Below are 20234 nucleotides of genomic sequence, written 5' to 3'. Positions count from 1 at the left end.
GACAAGGAGGTAGCAGACACCGTCTGTCTCCTCCTGTCAAACAAAGCCAAGGAGCCATAGCTTTTCTTTGCTACAAGGACTATTCAGGAACATATTTTCTGCTCCCTTGTCGACTCAGGGTATTTTCCTCAGGGTGAACCCTGATAATATATACAGAGGGTTATTTTTGCCTTTTCTGTCTCTCAGCCCCCTGACAAATCACTAGAAAGGCTTGGGATGAATCAGCCACCAGACCAGATAAACAAGCCGGCCTGTCACTCTTGCTATTTTCTACGACTAGGAAGGGCACTCCCTTGGACCCCTCCCAGGACCTGAAATTCCAAAGCAACCAGGCCAGACACCTTTGTACCCCGCTCCCCACGGCTCAGGTCCCTCCTCTCCTCTTTCCCCGCCCAGTTCCCAGGTGGAGCCACCTGCCAAGGCGCCAAAGCTTCCAAGCCTTCCTCTGCGCTGGCCTGGAGTGGAAACCACAAGAGGACTCTGGGCCGGTCCCTGATGAAGATGCTACTGACCATCCTGGTCACAGCGTCCCTGGCTGGTGAGTACCTTTCGCGGACAGAACCCCCCTTCAACCCCCAGATCAGGAGCCAATAATCAAGGTTGCTGCTCCTGCACCCAGTCAGCCCCAGTGGAACCAGTTTCAGTTTCTTCTATGCAAAGGCTGAATTGGGCACTGAGTTTCCCTCAGGTAGATGCCGGCTCAGGTTAGCAGGGACAATGAGAGGTGCCTCTGATTCTGGGTTCTTCCAGAGACTCAACTGATCCCCAAAATGCAAGGATGCCATCCACTGTCTGAACTGGGGGTGCTAGGGCCCCTGCCCCAGGGAACGGAGAGTTGGCTTGAGGGAGGTAGACACCCTTTGCCTCCTCATGCTGTAGAGGCTACCCCATCCATATTCCTCTGCTCCTGCTGGCACTCGCCGGACCAAGGAAGCAGGGGAGAGATGGCATGGGCAAAGCCTGGGTCCGCCGGTGCCCTCCCTCCAGCCCTATCGGGGAGCCCCTCTTGCTAGATCTAAAAGGGCATTTTCTGCCACCATGGCCTTCTCCGCGCCATGATTCGGTCTTAAAAGTTAAGGGCCTTTTTGAAAAGTTAAGGGCCAACAGGCATTGCTTTTGAACCCAGCAAAGTGGCTCTTTGGATTCGTCCATATGGGAAACTTTCAGACAGACTCATAACGTCCTACATGACATCTCTGCTCCCTGATGTGCCTAATGAAATTCAGGGAAACTTTGCAGGCAGTGAAAGCATAGTCCTGACCCAAGAGGGGGTGGGATGGTCTCTTCAAGCCTCCTTCCAGCCCAAGGGCAGCCTGAGGCCTGTGAAGAGCCAGAGCCGTCTGTCTGCCTGGCTGCGCCCGGCCATTGCCGGTGGCTGCCACCTGGCACCTGCGTTGCTGGCATCACGCTGAGCATGTCCAACACACAGGGCCTGTGATGAGCTAGGAAGACTTGTGCCTCCCCCAAGGGACCCTAAGATGTGTCCTGAACAACTCCCAATCATTCTGGTTTGAGTTTTGGAGGTTCCTGGCCTCATAAGATGGGGGACCTATAGGACTCAACTCTTTGAAGGCTGAATTAGTAAATTCACTCAGGGGACCCAAGTCCCTTCACCTCAGGACTCTTAGGCTGGTGACAGAGTTGACTTGTTTGTTTTTTTTTTCTTACCTTCCCAACTGGCTGACATTAATTTTTTTCCCATGTAAACATGAAAACTCCCTTTTTATAATCCATCAGTCAGTCTCCAGATATGTCTCCCCAAACTTCACACGGTGCAGGAATGACATAGGCTGATGAACAGATGACAGATTTGAGAAGGAAAAGGGACAAGTAGGGAGGGAGGAGAGGGGAGACTTTGTTAGCCCTCAACACCCACAAAACAGGGGGCCAACTGAACCCCAAAGTTCAGTTCCCTCCTGAAAAATGTACCAACCTCCACCCATACTGGGCCCTTTACCTCCTAGCAGGTCCCAGCATCAATTACCAGGTTCCCACTAACCTGCACTGTCTACCCAGGGGGCTGAGCCAACCAGCAACCTCCCACTGCAGGCCCGAGCACACCCCTAGAAGAGGCTAAGCCCACCCCAGACAGACCCTGGCCTTCTCTCCAATTCCACCCTCATTCTCTTCTGCCCAGACTGATCTACCCCAGTGTAGGTGGACCCCCTGCTTCAACCAAGACCCAACTCTGAGCCCAGGACCCCTCCCACGAGATCAGATCCAAACCGGATGTTAGCCTTCCTGGCACCTGCGGGAGAGTTCAGCAGCACAGCTGTCAAGCTGGGCAGAGGCAGTAAGGACCCCCAGTTCCTAAGGCCCCCTTCTGAGGGTATTAGGGAGCTTGGAAGACAAGGGCACGACAGCTTTGGGTCTGCTGGTGGTCACAGCCATGAGGGGGAGGGGGCACACACTCATACCCACAAGGCTTCAAGGCCTCCTCTCAACCAGGTCTGCACCTGTTTATTTCCCACCCCAGCCAGCGAGGCCCTCCTGAGCAACTCAGAAGAAAATGCCAGCCCAGGCCATTACGTTCCTGAACGCTCTTCCTTCCATAGGAGAGAAGAGTTTCAAAAGTCAAGGACTTTCATTTACAGCATAATTGCTTCAGAACAGCAGTTCCTCCCCACCCCCCTTCTTGGGGCCTTGGCCTGTGCTGCCCTTTCTTTGGTGTAACCAGACTAGACCCAACAAAGACCTAGCCTAGCCCCAGCTGCTCCGCTCCCCCCCCCCTCCCTAGGCTGGTCCCACTACCAGGGCTCAGACGACTGAAGCCCCCCCCATAAGAAGAGGTAAACAGGGGCCTCCCTGGTGGTGCAAGGGGTTAAGACGCAACCTATGAGGCTGTCCACAGCCTCTGCAGCACAAGTTCGTTTCCAACCCATAATGGCTGGCACTGTGACGGACACTTCAGCCTCTGTCATGTGATATAACTGTGATATGGGGCAAACAACCCTCTGAGCCTTGGTTTTTCTCATCCATAAAATGGAGATAATGATAGTCAGGACCTCATCAGGATGACGTGAGTCTTCCACCAAGCAGGAGGCTCCGTGCCTAACACTTGATGGGAATTTCATAAATGTTAGCTCCTGGCGTTGTCATTATCATTTATGGTTAAGTCAGGGGCCTCCCTGGGGGTGCAAGGGTTAAAGTCTCAGTGCTATCAAGCTATCACCAGTCACTGCAGCATGAGTTCAATCCCCGGCCAGGGAGCTGACCCACCTATGGTCCAGAAGACCTCTCCTGTCTCACCCGCTGCTCCCCTCAGCAGAGTATTTCAGTAGATCTGCCTGTTCTGCTTCCCCTCTGTCTCTGGAGAATCTTTTCAACCCCCTTCCCTGCACTTCTGGCCTATACCCCAGTTCTTGTTTGCATAAATAAATAAAAACAAATAAATCTTTCAAACATATATGTGTATATATACACATACATATATCTGTATATAAAGTGAAGTCAGAGTATTCCCATTTTAAAGATGAAGACATTGAAGTGCTAATTGTTGCAACAGCAAGGCCACCCTGCCCATGTGTGACCTTGGTCGCCTTTGCTATCCTGAGGTGGGTGGGGATAGCAGAGGTGGGTCTGGCCAGCAGAGGGTCAGGAATTCACAAATCTCTTCACCCTTGTTTGAAATGTTTGACTCCCGGAAAGTGACTTCTTCGACATTCTAGATATTATTCAACATTTAGTTGAATATCTCTAAAATATTGATCTGGTGAAGACACCAACATCAGACAGTATTAAGACATGAACGAGAAGCAACAGCAAAGTGTTGGCAAGGACCTGTACTAACTGGACCACTCAAACAATGCTGGTGGGTATGTAAGATGGTGCAGTCACTTTGGAAAACAGTTTGGTGGTCCTTTCAAAAGTTAGAGACTCAAGTCACTATATAACCCAGTTCTTCCACTCCTTGATATCAACCTAAGGAGTGGGATAGCTGGTATTTTTTTTAAGATTTTATTTTATTTTATTTATACAAGAGCTGGGGTACAGGTCAGATGCGTGGGAGGGTGAGAGGATTCGCCGGAGACTGAGCGGGGAACAGAACAGGCAGACTGACTGAAATACACTGCTGAGGGGAGCAGCGGGCGAGACAGGAGAGGTCTGCTGCGCCATGTGGGATTCTCACCGGCCAGCCGGAATCGAACCCGCACTGCAGAGGCTGCGGACAGCTTCACAGGGCGGTGCTCAACCGCCTGCGCCACCAGGGAGGTCCTTTTTTTTCTATGCACCAATTCTCACAGCAGCATTGTTCATAATAACCCAGAAAATGGAAACAACCCAAATGTCCATCAATGATGTGAGAATAAACAAATGTGTTCTAGCCACGTGGTGGAATATTATTCAGCCATGAAAAGAAAATAAATTCTGAGTCATGCTATAATATAAATGAATCATAAGAACATTATGCTAAGTGAAGGAAGTCAGACACAAAAGGTCACGTATTGTCTGACTCTCATTATATGAAAAAGTTCAAATAAACAAATGCGTGGAGACAGAAAGCAGACGGGTGGTTGCCTAGGGCTGGGGGGTGAGGGAAGGGATGGTGAGTGACTCCTAATGGATACAGGGTCTCTTGTTCAGAGTGATGAAAATGTTCTGGAATTAGATGGTGGTTGCACAGGTTTGCAAAACTAAGAAACCACTGAATTGTCTGCTTTGAAATGGTGGGTTTTTTTGGAATGACAATAACTGTCAATGGAAAGGAAGAAAAGCCGATGAAGGGGAGCAGTGGGGTTGCAGTTTCTGGCGAGTGGGCACCAGCTCTCACCCGCTCATTGCACAGGTGGCTAGAAAATAGGGGGCAGGGTCCTAAACCCATCTGTTCATGCTGCTCCCCCTTTCTGCAGCTCACATCCCTGAGAACACTTCGGATATTCTTCAGCACGTGAAATTCCAGTCCAGCAACTTCGAGAACATCCTGACGTGGGACAGTGGGCCACAGACTGCCCCGGACACAGTCTACAGTGTCGAGTATAAGATGTAGGTTTCCCTCCCAACGGGCTCTCTTCTGACTCTGCTCCGAAACCAGTCCCTCCAAGAAAATCTCCCCTTCTGTAAATTCCCACACCACCCCCCAAATTCTTATTAGTGGTGAGGCTAGGTCAACTAGAATTTTTGCCCACTCCTCCAGTTCATGCCCCCCAATCTTACCCGTCCCTGTTCCCCAGCAGGAGCAGAGGGTGGTCATGGACTCAGGGGTCTGCAAAGCTTGGTGCTGTCCCTGCTCCTACCACTTTGTGCTGTGCAAGTCACGTCTCTTTGAATTCAATTTCTCATCTGTAAAACGGGGGTAACTGCCTGCCTTGAAAGGTTGCAATGAACCCAAAATGTGGACTTGAGACAGTTTGGGTTCAGATCCTGTCTCCCCAGAGGTATGCTTCAAGCACCTGGGTCATTTTTACCTCTTTAAGACTCAGCATCCTCATTTGAAAAGGAGGGAGAATAGTGTAAGAGCTTCACGGGATGACTGTGAGGACTAACAGATCATCCACATAAAGACAGGGACACAATGTGCTAAGTAAATGTTAGATGTTGTTATCAACATCAATAACCCACAGGCCTGGTGCCAGCTCTGTTCATTAAAACTGTGCTCTGGTGGCGCAGTGGTTGAGCGCTGGGTTGCGAAGCTGCCCGCAGCCTCCACGGCGCGGGTTCGATCCCCGGCTGCATCCCGGCCACCGGAGGAGGATCCCACATGGCGCACAGACCTCCCCTGCTGCCCGCTGCTCCCCTCAGCAGTGTACTTCGGTCCTTCTGCCTGCTCTGCTCCCTGCTCTGGCTCTGGTGAATTCTCTCGCCCTCCCGCGCTTCTGACTGTACCTAGTGCTTGTATAAATAAATAAATAAATCTTTTAAAAAAAAAAAAAAAAAAACTGTGCTCTGTTCATTCCCTTGCCTATAGGTACGGAGAGAAAGCCTGGCTGCCAAAGGAGGGGTGCCAGCGGATCACCCGCAAATCCTGCAACCTGACCATGGAGACGGCCAACTACAATGAGTCCTACTACGCCAGGGTGACCGCCACCAGCACGAGGGGCCAGTCGGTCACCCAGATGACTGAACGGTTCTGTTCACAGTATGTCAGTGAGTGAGAACCCCTCTTACCACAGGGGAGAGGAAAAGGAGACCTCAGGGAGGCTCTGCTTGGGGGCAAGGGACAGGAAGGGATGTGTCTATGAAGGATAACACCTGACTAGAAAGCATCCCCAGGATGCTATTCCCTCTTGCCCCACCTCCATCCTCACCTACTTGGCAAGATCTCCACTATCTTTTTTTTTGAAGATTTTTTTTTATTTATGCATACAAGAGCTGGGGTATAGGCCAGAGATGCGGGGGGTGAGAGATTTCAGCATAGACAGAGTGGGGGGCAGAACAGGCAGACTGACTGAAATACACTGCTGAGGGGAGCAGCGGGCGAGACAGGAGAGGTCTGCTGCGCCATGTGGGTTTCTGGCCGGGGATCAAACTTGTGCTGCAGAGACTGCAGACAGCTTCATAGTGTGGTGCTTAACCCCTTGCGCCTCCAGGGAGGCCCAAGACCTCCACTGTCTTGCCCCTCCACTCCACCTAGGGCCTCTAACACATTCAAGTCCCTCCTCCAGCCCATTCTCCAGCGGCATTCAGAAGGATCTTCTCAAAACCTCCATCTCACCTCTTCACCCCCTTCTTAAAACCCTCAATGGCTTCCCACGACTCTCAAAGTAAGACCCTACTCTACCACCCCTGCCTGTATTTTCCCTCAGATCAAATGCTCTCCCGCTGCGCTGCCCTGGCTTCTGACTCTTTCCAGTCTGGGGCCCTTGCTATTGCCATAGTCTGGGGGTCTTCCTGATTCTCCCTGTGACTGGCTCCTTCCCGATCCTTCGCCTTGGTCTCAGGTTCAAAATCACGTGCTACATGGGCATCTCTGCTCACAGCCCTGACAACCTGATCTCACTGGTCACCATCTGTTATTCTCTGTCAAAATAAGTTGTTCATTGTCTTCACCATTCATATTACAATCTGCAATTACTGTGTTTGCTTATGGGCCAATTGCCCACCTTCCCCACTGAAACGTGAAATTCAAAAGGACCTGAGTGGGTGTGGAATCCACTGTGTTTCCAGCATAGCGCCTGGCACCTAGGGGGTGTTCAATACTGATGAATGAATGAAGTGACTATGATCTGTCAAACTCCCCACACCAGTTAAGCAGGCACAATGTTCACCAACTGACTTAACAGCCATGTGCTTTTTTAAGAAAACAAAATATTTAATTAATAAGTTATTTTTTCTTATCTTGCTTAGTTACCAATAATTGTTCATTATAGAAAATTTGGAAAATATACAACTACACAAAGAAAAATAAAAGTAGCCCAAAGTAACATGAACTTTTGAACATGACCATAGTCAGTATCATTAATTTTATCTCCTCTTCGGTGATCGAGTTGGGTTTTGTTTTTTTTCATATAATGGTATCATGGACATATGAGCATGTCATTATTTTTACACGTGATATTTCATAGCTGCAAAATAATCTAGTCTACAGAGTTACTCTAATTTACTTCCCTAACTTCCTTCTTAAGAACATTTTTTTTAAGATTTATTTATTTCTGCATACAAGAACTGGGGTGTAGGCCAGAGGTGCGGGAGGTGAGAGGATTCACCAGAGACAGAGTGGAGCAGAACAGGCAGATCCACCGAAATACACTGCTGAGGGGAGCAGCGGGTGAGTCAAGAGAGGTCTGCTGTGCCATGTGGGTAGCTCCCCAGCTGGGGATTGAACTCGTGCTTCAGTGGCTGGTGATGGCTTAATAGCGCTGTCTTTAACCACTGTGCCACCAGGGAGGCCCAAGAGAACATTTAACTCAGTTTTTCAATTTTATAATATTGAACACTTTTCTAGCTCAGATATTTTTAATGTTATGGATTAGTGAATACTTGAGGGATTTTGTAAATTACCTTAGGGGCAGTGGGGTTCATGAATCCCTGGAATTGGGTGTAAGAATTTGGATATGCATACTTTGAGGGAGACCCAAAGGGGTCTATGAACCAATAACGGTTATTTGTTTATTTAGACTTTGGTACTGAATCAATGCTGGGTGCCTCAAACATTAAGATCTGTGGCTGAGACACCAGTCCCCCAAAAGTCACTGCCAATAGATTAGGAAGAAGGGTGCTCTGGGCAGAGTCAAGGTGGGGATGGAGCATCTGGGATGCGTGGGGCTGGGACAAGGGCATGATCAACCCAGGGGCCCAGGATGCTGCTCCCAGTGCTCTCCCCTCTCACCCTAGACCACCCCTGTGCCAGCCTTAAACCCAAATACCAACTGCTAGCAGAACCTTTCTCTTCTCTCCACTTTGTTTAACTGATTTCAGAAGCTGAATTTGGAGTGGGAGGAAACAGAAACTGTCCTACCCCAGGTTCAGGGCAGACACTAAGACTGATTCTGACTTTTTCATCCTTTCTTCAAGGTTTTGTTGATTTGCCATTTGCTATGTTTGGGAGTACAGCTTCACACCTCAACATGTGCATGTGCTTGAAGGGTGAGTGGTTCAACTTTTTCCTCTCTCCCTTTTTTTCAGCTACCATCAAACCACCTGAAGTAACCTGTATTCCCAAGGTGAGATCCATCCAGATGATTGTTCACCCCTCTCCCACACCCATCCAAGCAGGAGATGGCCACTGGCTAACCCTGGAGGACATCTTCCAGGAACTGTACTACCGCTTGAAACTCCAAGACAACCACACCTTCCAGGTGGTAAAGATATTTTCCTTCTTGGTCTTCCCTGTCTGGGAAACCTAGGTTCCCTGTTAATGAAATCTGTGCCTGAGAAAACCAGGGGTCCATGCTGCAGAGGTCTGGGGTGGTAGATGAAGGAATCTTTATTTTAGTAATCAAGAAGAGCAATAAGAGATTATCAAACAGGGAGAGTCCTTATCACAACTTTTTTAAAAAAGATTTATTTATGTATGCATACAAGAGCTGGGGAGCAGGCCAGAGGTGTGGGGAATGAGAGGATTCACCAGAGACAGAGGGAGGAACAAAAAAGGCAGATTGACTGAAGTACTGAGGGGAGCAGCGGGCAAGACAGGAGAGGTCTGCTGCGCCATGTAGGTCATCTCCCTGGCCGGGGATCAAACTCATGCTGCTGTGGATAGCTTCATAGGTTGCGTCTTAACCCCTTGCGCCACCAGGGAGGCCCTCACAACTTTTTTTTTCGATAAGTGTTTGGAGTTCTACTGACTAATTGCTACTGAGTTCTGATTTAATATCATTTGTGAATTGAAATTGTGAATTAAGTTAAAATTTAACTGAATTAAAATTCAATGCAGTCAGAGGACATAGTCTATGATGCCTGTCCTTCTGTATGTATGGAGACCTGTTTTATGGCCTATCTTGGTGAATGTTCTGTGTGCACTTGAAGAGAATATGTATCTTGCAGTTGCTTAGTGGAGTGTTCTGTGGTGGTTTCTAGTGTTATTCAGATCTCCTGTGTCTTTCCTGATTTGAAAGTCGTCTATTATTCTTTTCATTGCTGTAATACAACAACCTCCAACTATAATTGTGGATTTCCCTTTAATTCTGTGCATATTTGAAACTTACCATATTTACAATGGTCATAACCTCCTGATAAGCCACCCTTTTATTATAATGCAATGTTTTGATCTCTGCTAATATTCTTTAAAGTCTACTTTATCTTTCATGAATACAGTGACTCCAGTTTTCTAATTCCTATAGTTTGCATAGTATATCTTTTTACATCCATTTCTTTTCTCATCTGTGGCTTTCTATTTCAAGTGCTTCTCTTGTAGAAAGCATTCTCACAGTACACTTGCCCATTTTTATTGAGATATAATTCACAAACCATCAAATTCTCCCTTTTAAAGTGTACAATTTAGTGGTTTTTAGTATATTCAAAAAGCTGTGACACTATCACCATGATCTAATTCTCTCTATCCTATTGATTTGTCTTTAAGTTCTCTGCTTCTTCTGTTATCTCCAGTCTGTTGTTTAGACAGTTCAGTGGGTTTTTAATTTCAGACATTGCATTTTTTGATTCTTAAGTTTCCATGTTCTAATGTCCATATTACACAGAGATTTCCTAGTCATTCATTCCCTTTTTTTTTTTTTTTTAAGATTTATTTATTTATACAAGCACTGGGAAGCGCGGGAGGGTGAGAGAATTCACCAGAGCCAGAGCGGGGAGCAGAGCAGGCAGAAGGACCGAAGTACACTGCTGAGGGGAGCAGCGGGAGGCAGGAGAGGTCTGCGCGCCATGTGGCCGGGGAGCAGCCGGGGATCAAGCCAGCGCTGCAGAGGCTGCGGGCAGCTTCGCAACCCAGAGCTCAACCGCTGCACCACCGGGGAGGCCCACAGGTGTTCTTTTGAATCAGTGTTTTTGTGTCCTTTGGGTAGATCCCTAGGAATGGAATTGCTGGATCATACATTAGCTTCATTTTCAGTAGACTGAGGAACCTCCACACAGCTTTCCATAGCGCTGGCACCAGTTTGCACTCCCATCAGCAATGCAGGAGAGTTCCTTTTTCACCACATCCTCGCCAACATTTGTTGTTGCCAGTTTTTTAATAGGTGCTGTTCTTACTGGTGTAAGGTGGTATCTCGATTTGGTTTTCATTTGCATTTCCCTTATGATAAGGGATGTTGAGCATTTTTTCATATGCCTGTTGGCCATTTGCTTTTCCTCTTTGGAGAAATGTCTTTTAAGTTCTTCTGCCCATTTCTTGACTGGATTGTTTTTGTTGCGTAGTGTGAGTTCTTTGTATATCTTTGTGATCAGTCCCTTATCAGTTGTATGGAGTGCAAATGTTTTTTCCCTATCAGTGGGGTGTCTCTGTTTTGGTTAGTGTCTCTTTTGCTGTTCAGTTTGATATAAGCTTGATACAAGTTTGATACAAGCTTTTCAGTTTGATATAATCCCAGGTGTTTATCTTTTCCTTGACTTTCTTTGCTTTGGGTGATGAGTCTTTAAAGATGTTACTGAGATGTATGCTTTATAGTGTTTTACCTATATTTTCTTCTATATATTTTATGGTTTCATGTCTTACGTCTAGGTCTTTTATCCATTTTGAGTTGATTTTTGTGCATAGTGAGAGGTAGTGGTCTAGTTTCATTTTTTTTGCATGTGGAGGTCCAGTTTTCCCAGCACCGTTTTTTGAAAAAACTGTCCATCTTCCATTGCATACTCTTTGCTCCTTTGTCAAAGATTAGTTGTCCATATTAGTGTGGCTTTATTTCTGGGCTCTCTATTCGGTTCCACTGATCTGTGCATCTTAAACTAACTGCTTTAAAATGGTAGAATGAAGCTGCCAAAGGCAAAGTCAAGTCAAGGTCAAAGAAATTAGAGAGATACAGGAGGGCAAAACTGAAAAGCATCCCTAGCAGAAAGATCAGCAGATGCAAAGCATTAAGGACTGGCCTCAGCAAGCAAAGTGTTTGCAGGAGTGACATGGATTCAGCATTACCTGAGCCCAAAGGACCAGCTGGGTTTTAGAAAGAGATGAATGCACAGAGTTTTTTTGTGGTTTTTCTTTAAGATTTATTTTCATTTATACAAAAACTGGGGTACAGGCCAGAGGTGCTGGGAGGTGAGAGGATTCACCAGAGACAGTGTGGGGAGCAGAACAGGCAGACGGACCGAAGGCATTGCTGAGGGTAGCAGCGGGCGAGGCAGGAGAGGTCTGCCGCACCATGTGGGTTTCTTCCTGGCCAGCCAGCAATCGAACCCACGCCGCAAAGGCTGTGGTGTGGGCAGCTTCACAGTGTTTCACTCAACTCTCTGTGCCACAGGGGAGACCCTGAATGCACAGAGTTTTGACTTCTAACATGACTTGGACCATCAAAGGATTTTGAATCAAGGAACATTTCAGTTATATTAATCCTTTAGCAAGAGCACTATGGCACCAGGATGAACACAGAAGGGGGCAGGGGCTAAACCAGAGACAGGTGACCAGTAGGGACGTTACTGCAAGAGTTCAGGCTGAAGATGTTACAGTCCAGTGAAGGCAAGAGTGGTGAGAAAAGCAGGGGAAGGATGGGTATTCGAAGGGTTTTTGATGTGTGGTAAAGAAGGAAGAAGAGGAGAAGTAAAAGGCTGGTGGGGTGGCAGTGATGGTGGTGGTGATGCTAATATGGTGATGATGTGATGGTGGTGGTGGTAGTGGTAACAGCAGCTGGTATTTATAGAGTGCTTTCTATGTGCCAGACACTGTGCTAAATGAGTGTACATGGAGCTTGATGACTGACTGCATTTGGGGATAAAGCAGAAGGTAGGGGATCAGTTTCTGGCTTGGGCAGTTGATGGTGGCCAGGCAGGGATGTGTGCATCCTTGCTCGGGTTCCAGGTGGGGGTTGGCATGTAAGATTCACTCTGGATTCTTTGTCAAATTTAGCACCTTGAAGGGAAACAGAGAGAATTTGAGTTCAGTGGACTGACCCCTGACACAGAGTTCCTTGGGACTACCACGATTTGGCTTCCAAACTGGTCCAAAGAGAGCCGCCCGTATGTGTGCCGAGTGAAGACACTGCCAGGTAAATCTGAGGCCAGAGGGTGCAGGGACTCCTGAATTCAAATGTCGACTATATCTTCCTCTCTGTAACCAAGGTGAGGCTTGGCAGAGCCCTACAAAACCACAGCAGAGTTGTTAATGCATTATTAAAGTCAATCCTTGTTTATCCACCAAACAGTGAGCTGCTGGGTTATCACAGCTCATGTTTAATCTCCACCTTCCTGGATTGCCCCTCGCTAGCAAGATTTATGTAAGCTGGCAAAGCACATTCGCCTTAATATTAACCCAAGTGAGATAAACCAGGAAATGATCTTTAAAAGGGAGAGCAGAAGATAAAACACCCTCCATATCCTCCAAAGTCAAATAATGGTGATGACAACTTGAATTTCTACAGTGCTAACCAGAAACTAAGCACGATCCACTCGCGCCACCTACGAGCCATCCTCCATTTACAGATGAGGAAACTGAGGTTCAGAGCGGTTAAGTCACTTGGCCAAGGTCACACAGGTGCTGAGGGATGGAGCTAGACCTCATTCTGGAGACCACATTCTCACCACCATGAGACCATAGAAACAGATTTGAGTCATCTGTTCAGTGAAACGGGACCTTTGCTCCCTTCCCCAGCACACAGAAACTCGACTCTCATCAGCAGCAGGAACTTTTTTTTAATTAATATTTTATTTTATATAATTCTTGCATCATTTTTCATTTTTGCACAATGTATGCATTTTCATTTTGGTTACATCCCCCGCACAATTGCACCCCCTCTTATTTTGACCCTAGTCCTTCTTCTCCAAGCCCCTCCCTCCCCTCCCCCCCACCCCCCCACCCACCCCGTAGTGTGTCTCGGGTTTATAGTTGCTTGTTGATTTTTATTTTTACTTTGTATTAATTAGTCTTTTTCCTGGCCCCTTATTGAGGTTTTCTAAATTCCTGCTATCAGTGAAACCATCCAGTATTTTTCTTTTTCTTTCTGACTGATTTCGCTGAGCATGATCCCTTCCAGCGCCATCCAAGCAGCATGAACTTTTTATGAGGGGTTATTTTTATAGAGACAGTTATGTGAAATGCTCCAAGCTGCAGGTTTAGAAGATGAGAGTGATAGCAGAGGGTTGGATGGATTTAGAAAAACAGTCTCCACCTGAGTCATCATGTTCAGATGAATCATATCAGTAGGTGATTACTGTTCCAACCACGCCAACATTCAGATCAGAGTTTAAATCGAGAGATGGCTTCGGTTCCTGGTGCAGTGGAAAGAGGGTACCCACGAGGAGCCAGGAGACACAGCTGGCCAGGAGTCAGCTCTCTGTGTGCCCTGCAGAAGTCACTCAGTATTGGGGGCCTGGTCCTCCAGCTGCCAAATGGGACAACCAAAGCTGGGCCTGCAGCAATGAACAAGAGACCAGGTAGCCGCAAGGCCGGGCCTACCGCCTGGTGGACTCATCCTTGGGTAGGTTCTTGTCCTCACCCTTGTTCAAACACTTAACTCACCAGTTGACCCTCGAGCCCCCGAGACACTGATCTCCCCACTGCAGTCCCAGTGCATAAATCTCCAGGGAAACTATGCCCAGTGGCACAGGCAGCTCTGGCCCCCAGCACAGGGCATGCCCTTCCCAGGGAAAGGGTCACTGGAAGGACCAGAATAGAATTGGCAAGAGAACTAGAAAAAGGAAACCGCCTGTACCGGCACTAAGCTGGAAGTGAGTGTGTGATCTGCGACCCTCTTCCCTGGCCCATTCTACACAAATCTGGCCCAGCCCTGTCTCACTCTGCTTTTTTGACAAGGGGCAGACCACACCACCCTTATCCTTCTGTTGGCTGGTTTTTACCCGGTCTAGCTCATAACACATTTTTTCTAAAATTGGGGCTACCTTTATATAAATCACACTTCTCAGTGGGTTATTTCTTGCTGACATAGAAAAAGCACATTATCCTTCAAAATGAAGTATTTTAGTAACCATTCCTACCATTTATAAAGTACCTACTGTATGGCCAAGCCATAGGTAAATGCTTTACATCCATATTTCTTTTTTTTTTTTTTTAAAGAATTTATTTATTTATTTATTTATTTTAAGATTTATTTATTTCTGTATACAAGCACTGGGTACAGTCAGAAGTGCAGGAGGGTGAGAGAATTCACCAGAGACAAAGCAGAGAGCAGAACAGGCAGATTGACTGAAATACACTGCTGAGGGGAGCAGCGGGCAGGAGAGGTCTGCGCACCATGTGGGACCCTCGCCCAGGGCGGCCGGGGATTGAACTGGTGCTGCAGAGGCTGAGGGCAGCTTCGCAACCCGGTGCTCAACCGCTGCGCCACCGGGGAGGCCCTACATCCATATTTCCATTTAATCTATAACAATCCTACAAGTGGGGTCCCATCATCCCCATTTGAGGGGGGAGGCTTGTGGCTCAGAGAGGGTAAACAACTTAACTATGACTGCACAAGGTCATTGGACCCAGTTAGGGTCACTGGACTCTAACCATCATTGTGCAATTCTGTTTACAGCTGGTCCCCTAGACTGCATGCAAGAGACAGTCCTCTTACTTTCATTCCAGGGCTATGTCCTGCCATTGACCTTGCATCCTTGTGACTGTCTTACCTCCAGAATTCCCACTTTATCTACTTCTAAGGCTATCTTGGAGGATCACAGAGCATTGTTCCACCATCTTGATGCCCTAGGGGTCACCTCACCCGATGTCCTAATTCTACAGATGAGGAAACTGAAGCATCATTGTGTGGTGGCTGTGAGTTACACCTGTCATCGTGGTTTCTCCACTGAGTAGCTGTGTGACCTTGGTCAAATCACTTAATCTCTCTGAGACGCAGCTTCATTATCTGTAAGAAGAGAGCATCTCTGGCTCTCTGGGTTCAGTGGGATAAAATAGCTAGAGCACTCTGCACAGGGCAGAGCAGGTGGTCAGAGCTCCATAATGCTGGCTGCTATTATGAATAAATGGTAGACCAGAGAGGCAGGCAACCAAGAGAGAGATGCTCAACATGTCAGTGGCTGAGCCAGACCTCTAGTCCCCCACATCCCTTACTCTCAGTCCAGTCTTGTTTGTATGACTTCAGTTATTTTCTAGAATAATAGGAGATAGAATAAGAAAGAAAGTCCTTGTGTTGTTACTTCTCCCCTCCCTCTGCCTCTGCCCCCTTGCAGAGCAACAGAAGTGGCCTTGGTCCCAGACAAGAGGGGCCCTTATCTGAACCCTGTATTTCACAAGGTCCCACTCTGCACCATGGGCCTCCCCACATCACATGATGAAGAAGAGTCCTTAAGTCCTTAAGTCCAAGTGGTCAGTCTCCCTGGAGCCTCTCTTTCCGGGAACTTGAGTACGTGGAGTCCTGAATTCCCCACACGAATGCCCCAAGCCCACATGCAGTCCAGACAGAGTTCTTCCTCTGCCTCCCCAGGGCAAACACTGTTAATGCAGAGAAGAGACCTCGGCCCAAAGGGTAGCCAATGGGCTGCTATTTGTGGGGGGCATGGATAAGCCTGGCTGTGTGCTGGGAGTCAGTAGCTATGTGCCTACAGCTCCCCACAGTGTGGGGTCAAGCTGGGTGGGCTAAAAGCAAGGGGAGCTCTCCCTGCCCCTCCACATTTCAGGACAGTACCCCAAGGAGTCCAAAAGTCCAAACTTCAAAGCTGGCCTTCCAGGTCATTGTGGAAAGTGATTTTGTCAAGTGAGAGCTTGGAGCAGATTTTACTTAATAATGTAAAACATGATTTCTAGATTCTGAATAGTTAGACAGGTGTGTGGCCCTCCATTGGTGCTCCTGCCCCACCTGCAAATACTGGGGGGAGGAGGGGCCTTCCAAGCCTGGCCCGAGAGGCCAGAGGAGGGACAGCCCCGGGCCAGAGGAGGGACAGCCCCGGGTTACTGCACACACTTGGGGCCAGGCCAGATGGGACTCCAGCCTCACCTCCCTACTCTGCTCTCCGCTCACCCAGATCAGACGTGGACCTACTCCTTCTCAGGTGCCGCCCTGTTCCTCATGGGCCTCCTGGTTGCAGGCCTCTGCTGCTGCCTGAGCTACAGATATGTCACCAAGCCATCTCTACCTCCCAACTCGCTGGTGAGTGGTCACCCCCGGGCAGGAGGGAGATGCCCAGGGGAGGGTCCCAAAGCAGCAGGGGGTGCCACCCACAGTACCTGGCTCTCCCTGAAGTGCAGGGACCTGCACACAAAGCAGAAATTAAGGCCCCGTTCCTCCAACCTAAGACATGGCAGCTTGAGAGCGCCAGCGTCAGGCAGGCCACACAGGACCCAGGGAGGAGGCCAAGGCAGGGGGCCGAGGAGAGCTGGGAGCTTGGGCAACCGTGGTACACAGGCCCCATCCAAACAGGCCCCAAGGGCCAACAGCTGGGAACGCATACCCGGTGTGGCCAGACCCTGACATTTTTTTCAAGAGAAGTTAGCATTTCAGATTCTCATGCGAGAGACTTCCTGTGTCCTTTCTCTGAGGGCAGACACTGCCAATTTTCAAGTGTCAGCAGCTAACTTTAAAATGTGATGTCCTCTCCCGGCCACATGAGTCACATAACAGCCCCAACCTGGCCCCCAGCTCTGGGTCTCTCCTTAAGCTTCCGGAGCCCCAGACAGAGCTGTCTGAGGCTTGGGGAGCTGACCCTCACCCTGCAGAGAGCCCGGGGGATTTCAGTCAATGTCAAAGCCCAGCAACTCATTTCCTATAAGACTCTCTCTGCCTCCTCTTGCTCCTCCCACCCTGCCCCACATTCCCGCCTACATCAGGGCCTCAGGGACCACAAGCAGTGTGGACCACCGCCTCGAGCCCTACCCCGAGACACCCCCAAATCTGAGACTGCTTCCTGGATGATCTGCCTCCTCGAGGAACCATTACCTAAATCTCTCCCTGGGATAACCCAGACTTCAGAAGCCGTCCTCATCTAGACGGCTGGGAGCCGTCCCTCTCAAAGCCCCGGATTGAGAGGACTCCCTGGGAAGTGCAGGGGACGTGGGACATAGGCATCTTGAAAACAACCCACAGGGTCTACCCCCCACCAGGGAGGATTCGCCACCATGGTACGCTGGGGAGCTTCGCCCGGCCCTAACCAGGCGGGATTTCTTTCCCTGCACAGAACATCCCGCGCGTGCTGACCTTCCAGCCTCTGCAGCTGATCCAGAAGGAGCATGTGCTCATCCCCATCTTTGAGATCAGCAGGCCCAGCAGTGTGGCCCAGACGGTCCAGTATTCCCAAGTCATGGTGTCCCAGCCCAAGGAGCCCCAGGGAGCCCCATCGCCGCACAGCCAGCCTGGGATCACCTACCTCGGGCAGCCAGACATCGCCCGCCAGTCCTCCAGAGCTCCACCTCCCCAGACACTGCCCTCCCTGTCCTATGCCCCACAGGTTGCTGCTGAGGTCAAGCTCCCATCTTATGCACCTCAGGTAACCCCTGAAGCTAAACCCCTATTCTATACACCACAGGCCATCTCTGAGGTCCAGCCCCACTCCTATACCCCTCAAGCCACTCAGGACAGCTGGCTGCCTTCCTACGGGATTTGCATGGAAGGTGCTGGCAAAGACTCCCCACCCATGACACTCTCTAGTCCCAAACACCTCAAGCCTAAAGGTCAGCTCCAGAAGGAGGCACTAGATGGAAACAGTGTCCCAGGTGGCTTTTCTCTGCAGGGGGTGACCTCCTTGGCTACAGGGGAGCCCCAAGAAACAAAATGTTTCCATCAGCATCTGGGGATTCATACTGACCCAAACGTGCCACAGAGAGGAGACCCTGGGACACCAGGGTACCTCAAGGCCCAGCTGCCCCTCCTCTCCTCTGTCCAGATAGAAGGCCACCCTGTGTCCCTCCCCGTGCACATGCCTTCCATCCCACGTTCCCCCACGGACCAGGGTCCAAGTCCCTGGGGCATGCTGGAGTCCCTAGTGTGTCCCGAGGATGAGGGTCCAGTGTCTGAGACTGAGGCCACCAACCCAGCCACTCAGGCCGCAGACCTGGAGCAGCCCACAGAACTGCACTCTCTCTTCAGAGGCCTGACCGTGCAGTGGGAGTCCTGAGTAAAGGCCAGGCCAGGCCTGGGGCTTCCACCCAGTCCCCACCCAGCCTCACATCCTCAGCGTCACTCCTACACCCCAAAGCGCTGCTCACGCTGCAACCTAGCTCTCAGTAGTCGCCTTTGAGGAAACCAAAGGAAGGAGGGCGCTGGGCCCTGCCGTGGGTGAGCTCCCTCTGGAGCAAAAAGGCATGAGGAGGAGTCCAGGCAGAGGAGTTGACACGTGTGCATCATGTGCAGGCAACGTGTATACGCAGAGCTCTGGAGGGCAGGGCAGGACAGGAGTCAGAGTGCAGGAATCAATGCAGGGCGACTTCCCGGAGATCCGGGCACCCAGCTCCTAAGACGCTAACTCAAAGTTCTTGAGGAACCTACCTCTCTGCACCCCACTCCTAGCAGGTTTCATAATCTGGTTTGAAGGAGAGTGAGGTCTCTGCCTCCTCTGTGATTCCCTAAAGGTGGGAGAAGGAGCTGGAAAAGGACACCGCGAAGCAGGCTAGGCAGGACCTGAACAACCTGCACTTCCTCCAAAAGGCCAAAAGGAGCACAGTGGCAAGACGCCAGGGAGGGGTGTGGCCTGGGGCTCATTCCCGATCAGGGTTACTGCCTGAAACTGCACTGTTTCAACTTCCTTTCTCTATACAGGCTTTACCCTGAGGGTAGTGCAGGGAGGGAGAACAGATAGAACTTTCAGACCCTACCCTGAGAACGAGGGGTTGAAAGGAATATGGGGCCATGTAGCCCCAGAAGGAGACACAGGCACAAACTATATTTCACAACTCTGCAAACTCAGCCTTGGGTTCAACCCATCTGGGTTCAAATTCCACTTACGACTGTGTGACTTCTAGCAAACAAATCCCTGCTTGAAACCTCAGTTTCCTTCTCTGTAAAATGGGGATGCTAACACCTACCACAGCACTGCAGTGAGGAGGAAGTGAAATATCTGTAACTGCCCAGTGCCTGGGACATGGGCAGTACCCAATAAATGGTAACAATTTCCTGTTGTGATTTTTTTAATGGGGCAGCCCAAGGGTGTGACCCACTCTCTGTCCCAACCCCCACCCCCAGTTCAGGTTGGCAGCAGATCAGGCTTTGTTTCAGGGGCTCACTGTCCTGATATCCTCAGGATTGTTCCAGGAGCTGGACCAGGTTGTTCTAAGAGAGGCCAAGGGTGGGGGCGGCAGAGCTTCCTGGTAACAGGGCACAGACAAAAATGGGGCCTTCTCCCTGAGGCTGTAGACAGAGACTGTGTTGGGAGGCACCATTCCCACAGGGCCTCCCCGCGTAGAATTCCCAGGGCTGCCTCCTCCACGCACACCAGACTCTGTGATCCTCCTACCTTGAGTTCCTGCCCCTCAGTCTCCTTCTACCAAAGGAGTCCCTTGCTCTGTGCTTTCGGAGTTGGCCCAGTTCTTTGTACCACTTGCGTCTCAAATAACTCCTACGAGGAGGAGGCACAAAGAGAAGGGCCTCACCCAGGGTCCCTGGAGGCCATGACAGGATGGGAGCTTATCCCTAGTTCTTTTTGTCCTCATCAAGAGAAAGAATGGGTGCATTGGTGAAGGAAATTCTGTGGGGGCTACACCTGGGGGGGGGGTGCGGGTAAGCAAACATTGTTTAAGAATGAACAATGATGTAAAAATATATATAAATAAAAAGAAAATGAAAAAAAAATAAAAGTTTAAAAAGGAG

General features: G+C 49.4%; 1 protein-coding gene across 1 annotated transcript; it reads left to right on the top strand.

Moving 5' to 3' along the window:
* The first annotated feature begins 495 nt into the window (after nt 1–495).
* Nucleotides 496–18546, top strand: IL22RA1 (interleukin 22 receptor subunit alpha 1). The gene is made up of 7 exons (XM_037501188.1): nt 496–538; nt 4851–4983; nt 5906–6084; nt 8563–8738; nt 12392–12530; nt 16462–16586; nt 17611–18546. The coding sequence occupies exons 1-7, from the start codon at nt 496–498 to the stop codon at nt 18544–18546; spliced, it is 1731 nt and encodes a 576-aa protein (XP_037357085.1).
* Nucleotides 18547–20234: the final 1688 nt, after the last annotated feature.

Source organism: Talpa occidentalis, unplaced genomic scaffold (assembly GCF_014898055.3).
Source record: "Talpa occidentalis isolate TD23 unplaced genomic scaffold, MPIMG_talOcc4v2.1 talOcc4.9, whole genome shotgun sequence".
Taxonomy (NCBI): domain Eukaryota; kingdom Metazoa; phylum Chordata; class Mammalia; order Eulipotyphla; family Talpidae; genus Talpa; species Talpa occidentalis.
The sequence above is the reverse complement of the archived record's forward strand: the minus strand, read 5'-3'. Positions and strand labels throughout refer to the sequence as shown.

Excerpts from the sequence above, each read along its gene's own strand:
- IL22RA1 (XM_037501188.1), top strand. The coding sequence starts at position 496 with ATGAAGATGCTACTGACCATCCTGGTCACAGCGTCCCTGGCTG. Across the intron at positions 4,984-5,905 it reads TACAGTGTCGAGTATAAGAT|GTACGGAGAGAAAGCCTGGC; the intron begins GTAGGTTTCCCT and ends CCTTGCCTATAG. Across the intron at positions 6,085-8,562 it reads GTTCTGTTCACAGTATGTCA|CTACCATCAAACCACCTGAA; the intron begins GTGAGTGAGAAC and ends CCTTTTTTTCAG.